The following is a 17,097-nucleotide window of genomic DNA, read 5'->3' on the forward strand; positions in this document are numbered from 1 at the left end:
AACTTCCTTTCTACAGGACTGGAGTTGGCAAACCTTCTCAAAGGGTCAGAGAGTAAATATCTTAGGCTTGCAGGAAAAAGTATCAGTCACAACCACTCAACTTGCTGTAACATAAAAGCAACATAAACAGGAGGTAAATAAATGGGTGCAGCTATAGGCTAATAAAACTTTATTTATAAAAACAGGTTGTGGTTTGCCTACTATGCTATAGAAGAAAACTAAGTCGTTGGCTTTTTTCCTTGAGACTTCAAAGCATTACATATTTTTTCACTCCATCTAAGAAGCACTATTTTGTCCATTTTACAGAGAGGGAAAAAGACACTGAAAAAAAATGTCCAAGGCTACATTTGAAATCCCAGTGTCTTCAGTCCCAATTCTTATCATTTCTGCCACATATACCAGTGAGGAATGAAGATGCTGAATTAGTAGTCCACAGATTCCTTGTGTCCTCCCTTCTTTCCTCCCTCCCTGTAAAGCTGGCTTGAATAGACAAGGAAGGCCTTGGCTCAGCAATCCAGGAAGACACTCCTACTAGTGATACCAGTACCTTCCTTCTCCAGGAGCAAGGACTGACACTGGAGTAGCACCTGTGACAGAAGCTGGATTCCTCGTGCCCGAGTTCGGGGTTCTGGATTTTCTAGAGAAGACCTGGGGGAAAGTAAGGGTAGAGAGAGCCTGACATAATCCTGTTTATACCTTTTAAAAAAAAAATTATTTTATTTATTTAGGGGAGAGAGAGAGTACACGCACATATGAGTGGGAGGAGAGAATCTTAAGCTAACTCCCTGCTAAGCATGGAGTCTGACATAGGGCTCAGCCTCACCACCCTGAGATCATGACCTGAACTGAAATCAAGAGTCAGACGTTCAACTGACAGAGCCACAGAGGAGCCCCACGTTTGTTTGTTTTTTAAGTAGGTGGAGCCCAACACAGTGCCTGAACTCAAAACACTGAGATCACAACCTGAGCTGAGATCAAGAGTCGGATACTCAACTGAGCTACCCAGGTGCCCCACCAAACTTTTGAAGGAATAAGTATTTTGAAATTAGTCACACTCACCCTTTGGGCATAGAAGCCAGCCCAGGAAGGTATTCTGTAGGTGCCTAGTGTTACTAGATAATAGTAAAGCCAGAGCCTAAAGAGCCAATCCTCAGATGGAGCTGGCATTCATTAGAGGCTCATCTGACACCACAGCCAACAGAAGGATCCATCTCTAGGCACTGACTGGGCATTGGGCTTACTCTTACACAATAGTGACATTCCTCTGAGACAGAGCTTAGCAGCTACCCACAGAGCTCAACAGATGATGGGCAGCTGCAACTTACACCAAAACAGAGAATAAATACATTACTGCTAAGGGAAAAATGCTGACAGCAACCAAGGTCTTAGGGGGAAAAAATTCTTTATAACTGGAAGTTTATAAAGTAAGATGCTCAGAATAAAGGTTTTAACTATTTAAGATTGTTGAATGGGAAAACCTGGACTGAGCCAATAAGGTGATTTATTTTAAAATAGCTCTTATATAGATTACATTTAAACATACTAGAAGAAATCTAACTGTAATTGTATGTAGTAGAAGATCTCTGAAAGAGAGCAGACCAGGACATTTGACTGAAATCTCAAGGATAAGGATATCTGTAACTAGAAATAAAGGGGCAAAAATAAAATCACCCTTGACAGGATCCCTAAAATAGGATCTTGTCAAAGGACCCTATTCAGAAGTAGAAAACTGTGCATTTAAAAATGGACCAAGGGGCGCCTGGGTGGCTCAGCTGGTTGATCGACTGCCTTGGCTCAGGTCATGATCCCAGACTTCCAGGATCGAGTCCCGCATCGGGCTCCCAGCTCCTTGGGAAGTCTGCTTCTCCCTCTGAACTTCTCCTCTCTCGTACTCTCTCTCACTCATTCTCTCTCAAATAAATAAATAAAATCTTTAAAAAAAAAAAAAAAGGACCAAGGTACACAAATGCTCATAGCAGCATTATTCAGAATACCCCAAATTTGGAAACAACCCATAACTAGCACGGGATGAACTGTTGAACAAAATGTGGTATATTCATCTAACAGATTATTTTTCAGCAAGAAATGAAGTACTCACAAGAGATACAACAGGGATAAACTCTGAAAACATTATGCTAAGTTAAAGTAACCAGTCACAAAGATTACATGTTGTATGTTTCTGTTTATATGAAATTTTGAAAACTGGCAAATCCACAGAGGTAGAAAGTAAATTAGTGGTTGCCAGGGCCTGAGCTGAGGAGGGAATACTGACTGCTAATGGGCATGGAGTTTCTTTCTGAGGCAATAAAAATGTTCTAAAATTGATTGAAGTAAGGGTTGCACAAATCTGTGAATACACAAAAAATGGACTTTGTAATATATGAATTCTATATATCATATATAAAAATTGATATGAATTACATATTTAAATTATATATATCATATATATAAAGCTGTTTTTTTTTTAATGGACAAAGACCACGTGTGCAGAAAGGCCAAGTGGTCTCTTATGTGGGAAAGATGCATAATAGTGACCTACATTCCACCCCACCCTCCCAATTTTCTAGTTTTCTGCTTCAGAAGACAAGCTGGCTGTTAACAGTTAACAATGTTTGCAAACAAGACTTGTCAATTTAGATGATCTACCAAGTATAAAACAGGAGAAAAGCAGACATCAGACTACAAGAACATACTTCCTCTGGTATTTGGATATCTGGTTTTAATCCTGATTTTCCAGCTGTTTCCCCTAATGCTTTTCCTACAATGAGGATGTGGGGCAAAGTCAGCTTCCTGGCAACTCCCCAGGCAGAGCCCAGCAGCAGCTCTGAGTCAGAGCCATGCTGACCAGAATCCCAGGGGGCAGGTGGGTCTTCTGAGAAGCACAGGAGGAATCCCAGCTCTACTTAACAGTTGATGGCCTTCAACCACCCATCTCACCCCACACCTGTGGGCTGATCCAGAAACTTCCAACACTTCCTCAGGAACTTTAGTCAGGTGGCATAAAACTTATTTCAGGACAAACACAGGCTTAGATTGAAGTACTGATAAGAAAGGGGGGGTGTTGGGCTACAGAGGAGAAATTCAGGACCAGTCAGCCCCAGGAAAGCAGGAGTGTACAAAATAACCTTTCAGAGTGCACAGGCAGGGTTAGAGAAGGGCGCTCAACAACAGAGGCTCTTACCCAAGGGCTTCCACCACTTGCAACACTGTATAGCTTCCAGATTTCACATCTAGAGGAAACAAAAGAAAAAACATGAAAAAACAAAACGCAGTCTTAGGGTTCAAAGGCTCTAATTACCAATGTATCCGCCTACCCTAGGGTTTGTACCTTGGGGCCAACTATTCTTGCCAAAAGCCCCTTCTACATGAGAGGTATTACTAAAACACTTCAAACATGCCACTTCAACTGTAAAAACTATAAAGGAAATAAACATATCATTTGTAGATATGATTGTATACCTTGAAAATCCAGGAGAAATAATTGAAACAAGTAAAATAATTCAAAAGGGTTGCTGGGTACAAAATTAATATTCTGAAATTAAGAACCCTCACATATACATATATACACACAATACCCTGTAAAATGGTCTCAAGAAAAAAAAAAACTTATATATCATAGCAAAAAAAAAAAAAAAAAAAAAAAAGGAGGGGAGCAGGGAGAAAAACACCTAGATATAAACTAAAAAAAAAGAAAAGAAAAGAAAAGATCTGAATAGTGAAAACTTTAAAGCACCAGTGAAGATTAACAAAAGAAAATTTGAACAAATCAAAAGCATGTCATATTCATGAAAGACTCCAAGATGATATACCTCCCAAAATAATTTTAAGATAATCCCTGTAAAAATACTGGTAGAAGTTTTATTTTGGGAGGGACTAAATAAGCTTATTCTAAAGTTAAAGTGCAAAAAATAACATAATTAGGCAAATTCTGAAAGAGTAATTCTGGGGGCAGGAGGGAAGGTGGAGCCTCCAGATACTAAAAAATTGTTATAAAGTCACAATAACTAAATTAGTGTGTACTTTTTTGTGTGGGTACTTTTGAATATACTTTAAGATTTCTAGAGCAAGGGCGCCTGGGTGGCTCAGTGGGTTAAGCCGCTGCCTTCGGCTCAGGTCATGATCTCAGAGTCCTGGGATCGAGTCCCGCATCGGGCTCTCTGCTCAGCAGGGAGCGTGCTTCCTCCTCTCTCTCTCTCTCTCTCTCTGCCTACTTGTAATCTCTCTCTGTCAAATAAATAAATAAAATCTTTTAAAAAAACAAACAAAAAAAAGATTTCTAGAGCAAAAGTGAAAAAACAAAAGACAACCAGTATAGTATGAGTTCATATTTAAACAAAGAAATCAAGGGTACAAAAATAGAATAAAGTCCAGAAAGAGATACAAATGTATATTTTTCCTATTTCAATTCTATTCAATCCTACTTCAATTAATAGGAAAAAACAGACTATTCAACAAATGGTGCTGGAATGATTAGGTAAATATTTGGGAAAAAAATCTTGGCTAAAAATAATTCATCAGGGCACTTGGGTGGCTCAGTGGGTTGAGGCCTCTGCCTTCGGCTCAGGTCATGATCCCAGGGTCCTGGGATTGAGCCCCGCATCAGGCTCTCTGCTCTGCAGGGAGCCTGCTTCCTCCCCTCTCTCTGCCTGCCTCTCTGCCTACTTGTAATCTCTCTCTCTGTCAAATAAATAAATAAATAAATAAAATCTTTAAGAAAAAAGTCATTCATCAAAGTAAACTTTTCAAATGGATTAAAAAAAAGATATGAGAAAATTCCCAAGTATAACATAGAACTCAGAAGCCTTAATTAAGGAAAAAAAAAAAAAAAGACTAGTTAAAATCAGCTACATTAAAAAAAAAGTGGACTTTCTGCAGGGCAAAAACAAACAAAAATACATCATAAGACCAACTGGGAAAACGTATTTGCAATTCTTGTAACAAAGGGCTTTTTTGACAACATATAAAGAGCTTCTACAAATCAATGAGAAAAAGATCAACAAGGAGATGAATGAATAAAGAAGATGTGTCACACGCACACGCACACACACACACACAGGAATATTACTCAGCCATCAAAAAATGAAATCTTGCCATTTGCAATGACATGGATGCAACTAGAGGGTATTATGCTAAGCAACGTAAGTCAATCAGAGAAAGACAATTATATGACTTCACTCACTTGTGGAATTTAAGAAAGAAAACAGAAGAGCAGGGGAAGGGAGAGAAAAATAAAACAAAAAATCAGAGAGGGAGATAAATCCAAAGAGACTCTTAATTATAGGAAATAGAGAGGGGCGCCTGGTTTGCTCAGTTAAGCATCTGCCTTCCACTTAGGTCATGATTCCAAGATCCTGGAATTGAGCTCCTCTTCAGGTTCCCTGCTCAGTGGGGAGTGTGCTTCGCCCTCTCCCTCTGCCCCTCTCCCCAGCTCATGTTCTGTCTCAAATAAATAAATAAAATCTTAAAAAGAAAAGAAAAGAAAAGAAACCGCGTGAGGGTTGCTGGAGAGGAAAAGGGTGGGGGGATGGGGTGACTTTGGTGGTAGGCAGTAGGGAGGGCATGTGATATAATGAGCACTGGGTATTATAAACCCAGCGAATATGAATTACTGAACTCTACCTCTGAAACTAAGAACATACTATATATTTTAAAAGGAATTTTAAAATGGACAAAAAAAAAATGAACCTGCTTTCTACAGAAGATCCCCATATTCACTCCAGAAATGCAAATTAAACTATATAAAAACTTTGTATTTAACATACTAGATTGGCAGAGATTAAAAAAAACTTTGTAACACACCCATGATTTGTGAAGGTATGCAGAAACAGGCAGTCTTCTATATTGCAGGTAGAGTATAAACTGGCACAAACCCTTTAGGGAGGGCAATTTGACAATGTCTTTAATAAAAATTACAAGTGTACATATGCTTTAATCCAGGGAATCTTCTAAAAATTTATCCCATATACTTGTAAAAGTGCAAAATAATGCATGTAAAGGTTATTCATTACAGAGTTACTTATAACAGCAAATAACTTCAAACAACAAATGGCCATCAGTAAGAAACCAGTTAAATAGGGGTGCTTGGGTGGCTCACTTGTTTGAGCATCTGCCTTTTGCTCCAGGCATGATCCCGGAGTCTCAGAATGGAGCACCACATCCAGCTCCCTGCCTAGCAAGGAGCCTGCTTCTCCCTCTGCTCCACACCCTGCTTGTGTTCTCATTCACTCTGTCTCTCTCTCTCAAATAAATAAATGAATAAGTAGGTAATCTTGGAAGGAAAGAAGGGTTAGATAAATTATAGTATATCAATACAATGGAATTCTCTGCAGCCAGTTAGAAAAATAACCTATGAACGACTGAATGTGTGTGTGCACACACACTGATAATGGGACATGTCTAAAGGTAGGGCAGTGTACATTAATAGTATATAAATATTACTAAGTACGCAGCATTGTTTTTAATGGGAGGGAGGGTTGTTTCTATTTGCATTCAATCATTCATTCATTCACTTAGAAGATAAAAGGAACTAGTAATATTGGTTGTCTCTAAGGAGGGACATTGAATAGCTCGGGGGCTGAGAGGTGTTTTTTTAAAAAACAGATGTTTGATTATGGAATAATTTTAGAATTAGAGATTAGCATTGGTATATGACTATTAAACTCTAGGCTGTATTTAGATTTTACCAGTTTTTCCACTTATGTCATTTTTCTGTCTCAGGACCCAGTTAAGGATACCACATCGCAATTAGCCATCGTAAATTTTTGGTCTCCTCTGGTCTGTGAAAATTTCTCAGTCTTTTTCTTTATGACCTTGATATCCCAAAGAAGTACTTTACGGAATGTCCCTGAATTTGGGTGTATTGGATGTCTTCCTCATGTTTAGACTGGGATCATGCGTTTCCAGAAGAATAGCAAAGAGGTGACGTGCCCTTCTCATCTTATATCATACCATACCAGGAGTACAAAATATCAGTAAGACTTACTGGTCAATTTAACTCTGACCGTTTGGTCAAGGTAGTGTCAGCCACGTCTCTGCACTATATAGTTATTATTTTATTATAGTTATTATTCCTTTCTCATGCTTTTTTTTTTAAAGATTTTATTTATTTATTTGACAGAGAGAGATCACAAGTAGGCAGAGAAAGAGGAGGAAGCAGGCTCCCTGCTGGGCAGAGAGCCTGATGTGGGGCTCAATCCCCAAACCCTGAGATCCTGATCTGAGTCTTAACCCACTGAGCCACCCAGGCGCCCCTCTCAGGCTCTCTTCTTTGGAAAGGAGTCACTTAGCTCCACTTAACACTCACGGGGGAAGCAGAAGTTAAGCTCCACTTCCTAAAAGTATCTATATACCTACCTACATTATGTGGAGTTATTCCGTAAGGAAGATTCATTTCTTTTCCCCATTTATTTATTCACTCATTTATTTTACATCAGCATAGACTAATGTATATTTACACTTCAGGTTATAATCCAATACGAGGTTATTTTACTGTCCAAAATCATTCGATCTTTAATGGGGAGGTTTTTTGGGTTGTCTCTTGTCCCATCCTTTTATTTGTTTATTTTTATAAAGTTTTATTGAAATACAGCCAGCCCATTATCTATCTATCTATCTTCCTTCCTTTCTTTTTTTTTCTTTAAAGTAATCTCTGCATCTAGCATGGGGCTTTATTTAATTCATGACCCCAAGATCTGGAGTCATATGCTCTACCAACTAAGCCAGCCAGATGCCTTATCATTTTATTTTTTAAGTACTTTCTTATTTTTTTAGCACTACAAAATACTACTGGCTCATCCTGTAATTTCTTTGTTCCAGCTGTAGAATTCACTTTTTCTTCAAGAAGCCTTAGTTCCTTTTATTGGGAAATGGTATTACAAACCAAGATCTGGGTGTGCTTGGGATACCACTGCTCCTAGGCCCTCCTTAGAGAGAGCTGGGAAATATATATAACATATTAACCTATGTTTACATAAGTATCTTTCATTATTTTTCTATCCATATATATATATATATATATATATATTTTTTTTTTTTTAATATGTGGGAATAGCGAGATCAGTTTTTTTTTTTTAAAAGATTTTTATTTATTTATTTATTTATTTGACAGATCACAAGTAGGCAGTCAGAGAGAGAGGAGGAAGCAGGCTCCCCACTGAGCGGAGAGCCTGATGCAGGACTCGATCCCAGGACTCTGGGATCATGACCTGAGCCGAAGGCAGAGGCTTTAACCCACTGAGCCAGCGAGGTGCCCCTATCCATATATATTAAAGTAAACATAAAATCATATTAAAGTCTCCAGCTCTAATTCAGGACCACAGGGTCCATTCTAGCCTCCCTTCTTACTTCTTTTCTATCTTATTTGTAATTTTTCTCTCTGACAGTGAGAAATCTGGTTCCTATTATCTAACTTTTATTCGTTTTTCAACCTAGTATAGCTATAAATTATTTTCAGAATTGTCAACCTCTGTGAGAAACAGATTTAGAAGTAAAGTGCAGCATTTGTCTTTAGCCTTACAGTTTCCTGCCTTTAGTGAGGATACATTAGATACTAGTAATACAGTAGATTCATTTGTCACAGTGTGCATTCCACGTTGAGACAGAAGGGAGACTTTTCTGTGTATCGTTTTGTACCTTTTAAATGTTGCACCATGTGAATATATTACTTATTTTTTTTTAAGATTTTATTGATTTATTTGAGAAAGAGTACACCTGAGCAAGAGAGTGAGAGAGAGCATGAGCAGCGGGGAGGGACAGAGGGAGAAGCAGACTCCCCACTGAGCAGTGAGGCTGATGTAGGCCTGATCCCAGGACCCCAGGATCATAGCCCGAGCCGAAGGCAGACTCTTAACTGACTGAGCCACCCAGGTGTTCCATATTATTTATTTTTTAAAATACATTTTTTTAAAAAAGTAAGCTCCATGCCCAGCGTGGAGCCCAGTGTGGGGCTTGAGCTCACGACCCTGAGATCAAGACCTGAGCTGAGATCAAGAGTCAGATGCTTAACAGACTGAGCTACCCAGGCATCCCTTTAAAATACAGCTCAGCAGGGAGCCTGCTTGTCCCTCTCTCTCTGCCTGCTTCTCTGCCTACTTGTGATCTCTCTTTCTCTGTCAAATAAATAAATAAATAAATACATTATTAACAATACAACAATAATTCACATAGATCCACCAGGACCATCTTGGGATATAGTCTCAAGAAAGAAACAAAGAGTAAGAGGTTAGCAATCTTCCTAAGGGTTTGACTAAAATAGAGGAGTTCTAGCTCAATAAGGTGTGGCAATCAGGGAATTACTTCCAGCAGCCTTTGCTGGGTCCCGGGCCCACCTAACTCCAAATGCTGGACCTAACAAGTTAGCTCTCACCAACACCAGACTTTAGCTAGAGTCAAGAGGCTTGAGAAAACTCCTTAAGTCTGTGGTCTCAGAACAAAGCTGCGAGCAGAACTGGGTAGAGGCTCACTCTAGTACTAGAGTAAGTCCAAACTGACTGAGAGAAGGAGTGCTGTCTAGTCAGGATTCATAGCTCGTGACTGGCACCAATTTAGACCTCAGGCACTCTTAGCCCTGCTCGTGCCAGGGTGTGGAAGGCCCAGCTGCTGCCCCTGCTCCTGAGAAAGAGCCAAGGGAAAAAATGTGCAGGCTTTAGGGTGGGGGAAGGGAAAACAGCCAGACTAACAGGACAAACCAAGGAACTGACAGTTGGGCTCTGTACCCAATTCCTTAATGGCAACATTGAAGTGAATGGAGATACTAATTTCTGGGTTATACACTATAAAAAAGTATTGCACAATTTAGGAAGGTGGAAAAGGGTATCTTTTGGAATGTCTTGGCCAAACAAAGTGCAAGAAACTCTACTGAAAACCCTACCTAAACACTAAATTAGTGTTTAGTAGTGGCCACAGAGGTAGCAATTGTGCTTAGGAAGCTATAGAGGACTGACAACTGTTACTAGCAAAGAACATCACTGAATCATCATTGTTCTCCAGCAAAGTCTTTTGTGGATGCTTGTCTAGTGTCCACTGTTGGAAATACCTAAGTGCTATAAAACAAGGACCTGACTAATAAGCCCCACTCAGTTGCCTCTAATTTTTTCATTAAAAATGAGGTATAATTTACATATAGTGAAATGCACAGATATTAACAGTATAACTTGATGAGTTTTAGCAAACATACACCCTGAGTAATCAATACCCCAATCAAGATGTGAACTATTTTCACCACTGGACAAAGTTCCCCCACATCCCTTACTAGTCAATTTCCTCTCCTACAGATTACCTCAAATTTGATAAATAAAAGACTTCTTCATCATGAAGTATACAGCACTATGAAACAGGCTGCCTTTAAAAAAAAAAATTATTAATTTATTTATTTGACAGAGAGAGAGAGAGAGAGAGATCACAAGTAGGCAGCAAGGCAGGCAGAGAGAGAGGGGGAAGCAGGCTCCCCACCAAGCAGAGAGCCCGACGTGGGGCTCGATCCCAGGACCCCGACACCATGACCCGAGCTGAAGGCAGAGGCCCAACCCAGTGAGCCACCCAGGCGCCCCAACAGGCTGCTTTTAATTACAAATAAAAAAAATAATAATAATTACAAATAAACCCCCATCTGTATAGGATTCCTCGAATCCCAGTACATGGGTGAACCCTCCTGGCAGAACCTTTGGTCTGCACTTTTTATAAGGATCCTGTCTTGAATTAATGCAGCACAAACATAAAAGACAGGTGAAGTATAAAAGTAATATAAAATCAGGAAAAAATAAAGAGCTATTGTATTAGCTGTATAGCTGTTACAGAATAATAAATGAGAAAAAGGAAAATGGTGAGTATGGTGGCAAAAAACTAGAATCAGTATTCTGAGGATGTTTTCACAAAGGTAACTAAATGTAACACTTTATTCTAGTTCTGTTGACTCTACCTCAGAAATGTCTTTTTTTAAAGATTTATTTGAAGAATTTATTTATTATGCACGTGTGCATGCAGGGAGGAGGGGCAAAGAGAAAGGGAGAGAGAGTCTCAACTGGACTCTGCGCTAAGCATAGGGCTAGATATGGGACTCAGTCTAATGACCCTGAGATCAGGACCTGAGCCAAAAAGAGGCACTCAACCAACTGCACCACCCAGGTGCCTCAGAAATGTCTTTTAAATATGACCCTTCCCTTTCATCCTTATAACCAGACTATGTAACAACAATCCTCTGCTTTTTGGAGTACTAAAAAAAAAACGTCCTGGAATTTATAGATACCGGTGATGGTTGTGGAACACCATGAATGTTAAAAGCCAATTAACTATAGTCTTAAAATGGTTAAAGTGAATTTTACCTCAATTTTTAATTTTTTTTTTAAATTTGACACAGAGAGAGAGATCACAAGTAGGCAAAGAGGCAGGCAGAGAGAGAGGGAGAAGCAGGCTCCCTGCTGAGCAGAGAGCCCGATACAGGGCTCGATGCCAGTATCTGAGATCATGACCTGGGCTGAAGGCAGAGGCCCAACCCACTGAGCCACCCAGGTGCCCCATTACCTCAATTTTTTAAAAAGGCCTTTTAATTCATCCACATTCTACCTAGAATTACCTCCCTAAAGTGCACAATTACTTCTCTGTCCACCAAAATCTCCTTTTGCTCCTTACTGCCTAAGACCTGAATCCTTGGCTTGATGTCCTTCACGATTTAGCCCCCAAATCACCTCTAGCTTCACCTTTTGTCATGACTCCTATCATTCAGTCACATGTCCCAACATATCAAGCTCTTCCATATCCTTAATCCTATAAATGTTTGCATGGTTTGAAATGCCTCTTTCCGGCCTTCGTCAAAATTCAATTTTTCAAGACCCAGCTAAAATGTTAACTCTTTTGTGAAGCCCTCCTTGGTTCCCAAAATCAAATAATACCCTACTGTGTTTCTCCTTAACTTTAACAAAACTGTCATGTGTATTTGTTTTCATTTATTCATTCAACATTTATTAAGCACCTATCATAAATCAGGTACTGGGTTAGGCCTGGAGACAGAAATACAGACAGAGAGCTCATAAGGAACCCAGCAGAAAGACCTTTAAAACAATCATAGCATTAACAAGCTCAGTGTTACCATAGTGATATAAACAGAGACTTACTTAGCATAAAAAAGGAATAAAATTCCTGGGTTTATGAACCATCCATCACTAACTTTAAGTGATTCATTCTCTTAACACTGTAAGTTCTCCCAAATAAAAAAATACCTGAATATCTGGAAATATCGTTAATTATGCACTTGGACTCCTGGGATAAAAGAAGCTAATAAGGAGTTAATTTTCCTAAAGGTAGTCTCACTGGCATTAAGGAAAAACAAGCGTAAGTTCCTTTCCCTACATAAGTACACCTAAGTTTTTCCAGTGTGTCCAAGATTTACTCTAAAAATGGAGCTACCAGCACCTCCTAACTACCCACACTTCCCTCAGCAGGGCACCAGTTCATGTGGAACACTGAGGAGTCATCAAAGAAGTATTTATATGAGACTGACAAATGCACAATCAGACCTCTGTCTGATGGAGTTGCAGCCTCTTGAGAATCTGGAGCAGCCAAAGGAGGAAGGGGGAAGGATGTGAAGGAGCAGGAGACAGAAAAATCCCAATCAGTTCTAATCAAGCTCTCAAAATGCCTTTTCTGCTGAGGATGCCACAGACATTTCTCAGAACTGTTTTATTGTTGCTTAACAGTCTTTTGGTTTCAGGAATAGTGGTCTCCCACGAAAGTGGGAAAATACAATAAAGACCAAAATGAAGGAAAATCCAAATAAGGAAGGAAAAGGAAAGGAAGAAAATTTATATCTATCAAGATGTCCAAACCTCACACTCTTCAAAATCAGCTTCCTTCCCACCCTCCATTTTTGGACAAAGAACTTCTTTTGCTCATCCTTAGGCTCAAAAGCTTGGGGTCATCTTGGAGTCCTCCTCCTCCTTCAAGCCCTGTAACTACTTAGGCCTCAAATTCCACAGATTCTTCCTTCAACATCTCTCATTCCATTCACTTACACAGCTTTTTACTGCATACTTACTTATGCTAGTCTCCAGGAGACTTGGGTGGTAGGCATAGGATAGGATATGGAGAGAGATACAGAAAAGCTACTAAACAAGTCTTCTAATAAATGAGGGCTTATGAACAAGTCTGCTAATAAGTGCTAATAAATGAGTGGTTGAGAAATAAATACAAAGATTTTGAAGTGTGAGATGATGTCTGGCTAGAGTAATCAGGAAACACTTGGGGGGCAGGCAGTGAGCTCTCAAGCTGGGTCTTGAATCTGAGGTCTAACTTTAGTAAAATGGAGTTAGCAAAAGGAAGTGGGAAGGAAAACACTCAGGGAATAGCAAATCCAGGCAGCTGCCTGGCACTGAAGGTCCAGGAGGGGACTGGTGAGAATAAGGGCTGGGGCCAGGTAGTGGCAACCTTTGAATTCTAGAATGAAAAGTCTTAAACCCTGAGACCCCTTGGTAGCTCAGTTGGTTAAGCATCTGCCTTAGATTCAGGTCATGATCCCAGGGTCCTGGGATCGGGCCCAGCATCAAGCCTGGCATTGGGCACCCTGCTCAGCGGAGAGTCTGCTTCTCTTCTCCCTCTGACTGCCACTCCACCTGCTTAGGCTCTGTCAAATAAATAAAAAAAATTTTTTTTCTTATGTCTTTAACCCTTAGCCTACTGGGTCATTTCTCTTCCATCATTTGTACCTTTACACCTGACACCTACTTTCTTCAGGAACTCCACAGCAAAGGTGCAAAACAAAGCTGGTCATAGCTGCCTGTGATTACAGGGTGTTCCTTCTGCATTTACAATTTGTAGGACATGCTGCTGCTGTGAGAGGCTGAATAGAAAGCTGGTCGCTTTAGTGCTAACAAAACTAGACTCATGCTGGATTAGAAAGCACATCTTATTCTGGGAATGCTTCAAAACTCTGTCAGCCTTCAAAACCTTAACTAGGGCTGTGATCTCAGATTGAGAAAATCAATTTAATCCTTCTCAAATTTGCTTTCATTATATGACTCCCTTGCTCAAGGATCTACAATGATTTTTATTACCTACAATAGCTCATTCAAATCCCTCTGCCTGGAATCCAAGGTTATGCATAATCCAACTCCACCAAACCTTTTCAACTTTATGTTACTACCAACCTCCTTTCCTAGTCAAGAGGGCTAAATTACAACAGGGCTAATGTTACAGTCTTAGTTGAGCTGAGTTAAATTTAAACTAGACAACAGTCTAGGTCATTTTTTTCAGGCATAAAAAATAATAAATTTTACAAAGGTATTTATAGTACTTGGCAGTCCTTATCCATGCTGTCAAGTGTGTTTTGAATTTGAAAATTCCAAAATTATTGTTCATTATGTAATAAATGTGAAAGAATAGTTACAAATGGCATTGCTATAACAGTAGGGGGTAGGCGGGTGCATTTTTCAAAATCAGTGAACGTTACACTTAAGATTGTACACTTCACTGAATATAAATTGTACACCAAAATAAACTATAAACAAGCTCTAGTTAATAATACACCTACCAAAGCATTTAGGAGGAAGTGTACTGATAGCCGCAATCTAAATAGACGGAAAGATATCCGACAAAGCAAGTTATATTAAAATGTTAATGGTAGTTTAGGTGGTGTGTGTAGGTGTGCCTGTTATGAAATTCTCCACTGTTATGTTTGAAAATTTTCAAAATAAAACACTGGGGAAAATGGCATTGATAACGTACCATATAAAGCTGTAAGAAGTTCAAAATTTGGTAGAATGACAGCATCAGGCTTTTGCTCTTTGATGCTTCCTTGCCACCTTGCACATATCCCATACAACCCCTTTTTAGATGTGATAATACTATTTGTTTGCATGGTTGACTTTCCCACCACAGTAAAAGTTCTTGGTGGGCACAGATTGAGTCTGATCTGTATTTATATTCCTATTGCTTTGTATCATGTTTGGAGAAAAATATGTGTTCAATAATGGTGGGATGACTGAATGAAAGTGGAACTGCTAAGGACCAAAGTACTATATTTTCTCACAGATTCACTTTATTCATTTCTCACATTTCTAAAAGTTAAGATGTTCAATTTTCAAGAGAAATGTCTTTTACTTTTTCCCAAGCACGCAAAATTCCACAAACAGACAAAACGCATTTGTATTCACGAGATAATTTCGTATTCTATTACATAAACAAGTCTGAAGGCCTCCTAACATCAACTTTTTAGATTTTTTTTTTTTTCCCTAAAGAGTGAAGTCTCTGACTCCCAAGGAAATCTGGAATTTGTTTTACTCAAATCCTAGATAAGCTGTGAGAACTGAGAGATCCCTGAACTGGTCAAAAGCAGGAAACTGGAGATCGGGGAAAAGATAAAAACAAACACCACATAAAAAAGTCACGAAGCAAATTAATCAAGAACTTTACCAAGAAACGGAGGGAAAGTCTTAAGGAGCATACACTAGACATCTCAAACTCCCCCCTCACCCAAGACTGGCTTCTCCCCTCCTCTTTCCTCTGACAGCCAGTCAGAGATCGCGCCGCGCGGCCACCCCCAACATGCCACGCGACTAGAGCTGATGCCGCGGAAGACGCTGCTTCTCACGTCAACCTCCGCCAAACAATGTGGTTTAGCGGCGGGAGTACCAGGTTCTGGACCGGAGGACCTGGGGCTGAGTCCCAGCTGCACCCCCTGCCTGATGTGCGAGTCTCTTGCCCTCTCCGGGCTTCAGTTTCCTCATCTGTGACTCGGTAATGACTCTCTAACCCCAGCTGGAGCACAGAGTGACTGTCTACTAAGATGAGTGGCGTAAAGGCACTTTAAGGAAGATGCAAGCGACTCTCCATTTGTTACGGCTCTTAAGCATGCGGTGCTCACAACCAGCCCCAGACCCATCTCTCAAAGTCACCGCTGTTCCTCACTCCCTTCCCGCCCGGCGGCTGTACTGAGGCCGCCCCCTCTTGTCGGCCCCATGCGGAAGCCGCACGGCGCCGTCCGCCATACCTGCAGCCACTTGGTCAGCGGGGCCCTCCTGCTGACCCATGACGAAGTCGTGCACGAGGCCCCACAGTGCGCCCGTAGGCGCCACCGCCTCCAGAGCGGCGGCGGCGGCCATGACGCGAACCAGAGACCGTGGGAGGGGAAGTGGGCGGTGGCACGGGACGGGCCTCTGAGCGCACGCGCCTCCTGAGCCAATCGCCTGGTTAAGGTTAAAGAGGCGGGGCGCTTCCCTGGATCACGTGCCTGCCGGCTCCTGGCCAGGCAGTTCCAGGGAGAGATGGAACGGTCCCTCCCCGAGGGGCGGGGCTTGGGAGTCGGGGCGGTGGCGCGGGCAGGGAAGGCGGCTGCTGGGCACGCAGCCGGGGGCCATTGAGGGCGAATAATTCCCCGCCCGGCTACCCGGGAGACGGGTGGCGGGGCGGGTACCTGGCTGGGTGGGGCCAAGGGGCGGTACATACCCTGGGGGAAGCCAATGAGAAAATCAGGCCCGGCCCGAGGGGGCGGTGCTGTCGGTCACATGCGCACCTGGGGCGGGTGGCGGCGGAGGCGCGGGCACAGCGAGCAGGCGGCCGGGAGCGGGGCCGGGCTGGGGCGGGGTTAGGCAGGTGAGTGACAGGCTCCGGGGGGCAGGCCCCAGCTGGGAGCCCCGAGCGAGCAGGGAGTAGCTGCGGAGGTGCCCGCCCCCTCTCTCCGCCCCTCCAGCGGAGCTGGTCTCCGGCCGGGCACCGTCGCGGGCCCCCCTGGCCCGGCCACCTGGGACTGTGCTGGGGAATTGGCCCCCTCCCTAACTCCCCTCGCCCGCAAAGTTTGTGGCGAAGCCGGCGCCCGGGCAGAGCGCGCCCCCGGGGGGAAGATCGAGGAGCGCCTGATGCGGGGAGGCAGGAGCCGTTGACCCGGGACGTCGCCGTCCGGGGCAGAAGCGCGGAGCAGCCGACCAGCCCGCCGCCTCCGGTGCATGGGGCCCGACTGAAGAGCCAGCATGGGCAACTGCGTGGGGAGACAGCGCCGGGAGAGGCCGGCCGCCCCGGGACACCCCCGCAAGCGAGCAGGTAACGACGAGGAAGGGAGCAGGGCCACGGGCGCCTGGCCAGTTGTCCCCCTCCTCGCCCGAGCGCTGGGCTTCC

The 17,097-nt window shown here is 42.2% G+C and overlaps 2 protein-coding genes across 4 annotated transcripts in view; one reads left to right on the forward strand and one right to left on the reverse strand.

Moving 5' to 3' along the window:
* The window catches only part of MMS19 (MMS19 homolog, cytosolic iron-sulfur assembly component), a 33,478-nt gene extending 17,357 nt beyond the window's left edge, over positions 1–16,121 (reverse strand). Inside the window, exons 1-3 of one of the 3 annotated variants that reach the window (XM_044240246.1) lie at positions 15,977–16,121; positions 3,182–3,230; positions 548–648 (exon numbers count right to left, since the gene is read on the reverse strand). In XM_044240246.1, the coding sequence (XP_044096181.1) occupies positions 548–648; positions 3,182–3,230; positions 15,977–16,088 (262 nt within the window). In that variant the 5' untranslated portion in view covers positions 16,089–16,121. Of the gene's footprint in view, positions 1–547; positions 649–3,181; positions 3,231–15,976 lie in introns of those variants that run through there. The other 2 variants (XM_044240244.1, XM_044240247.1) reach the window with 2 other exon arrangements.
* Positions 16,122–16,667: 546 nt separating this feature from the next.
* Positions 16,668–17,097, forward strand: part of UBTD1 (ubiquitin domain containing 1) — a 52,595-nt gene continuing 52,165 nt past the window's right edge. The window contains exon 1 of the mRNA XM_044240252.1: positions 16,668–17,022. Coding sequence (XP_044096187.1) covers positions 16,953–17,022 — 70 coding nt within the window. The 5' untranslated portion in view covers positions 16,668–16,952. The remainder of the gene's footprint in view (positions 17,023–17,097) is intronic.

Source organism: Neovison vison, chromosome 2 (assembly GCF_020171115.1).
Source record: "Neovison vison isolate M4711 chromosome 2, ASM_NN_V1, whole genome shotgun sequence".
Classification (NCBI taxonomy): Eukaryota; Metazoa; Chordata; class Mammalia; order Carnivora; family Mustelidae; genus Neogale; species Neogale vison.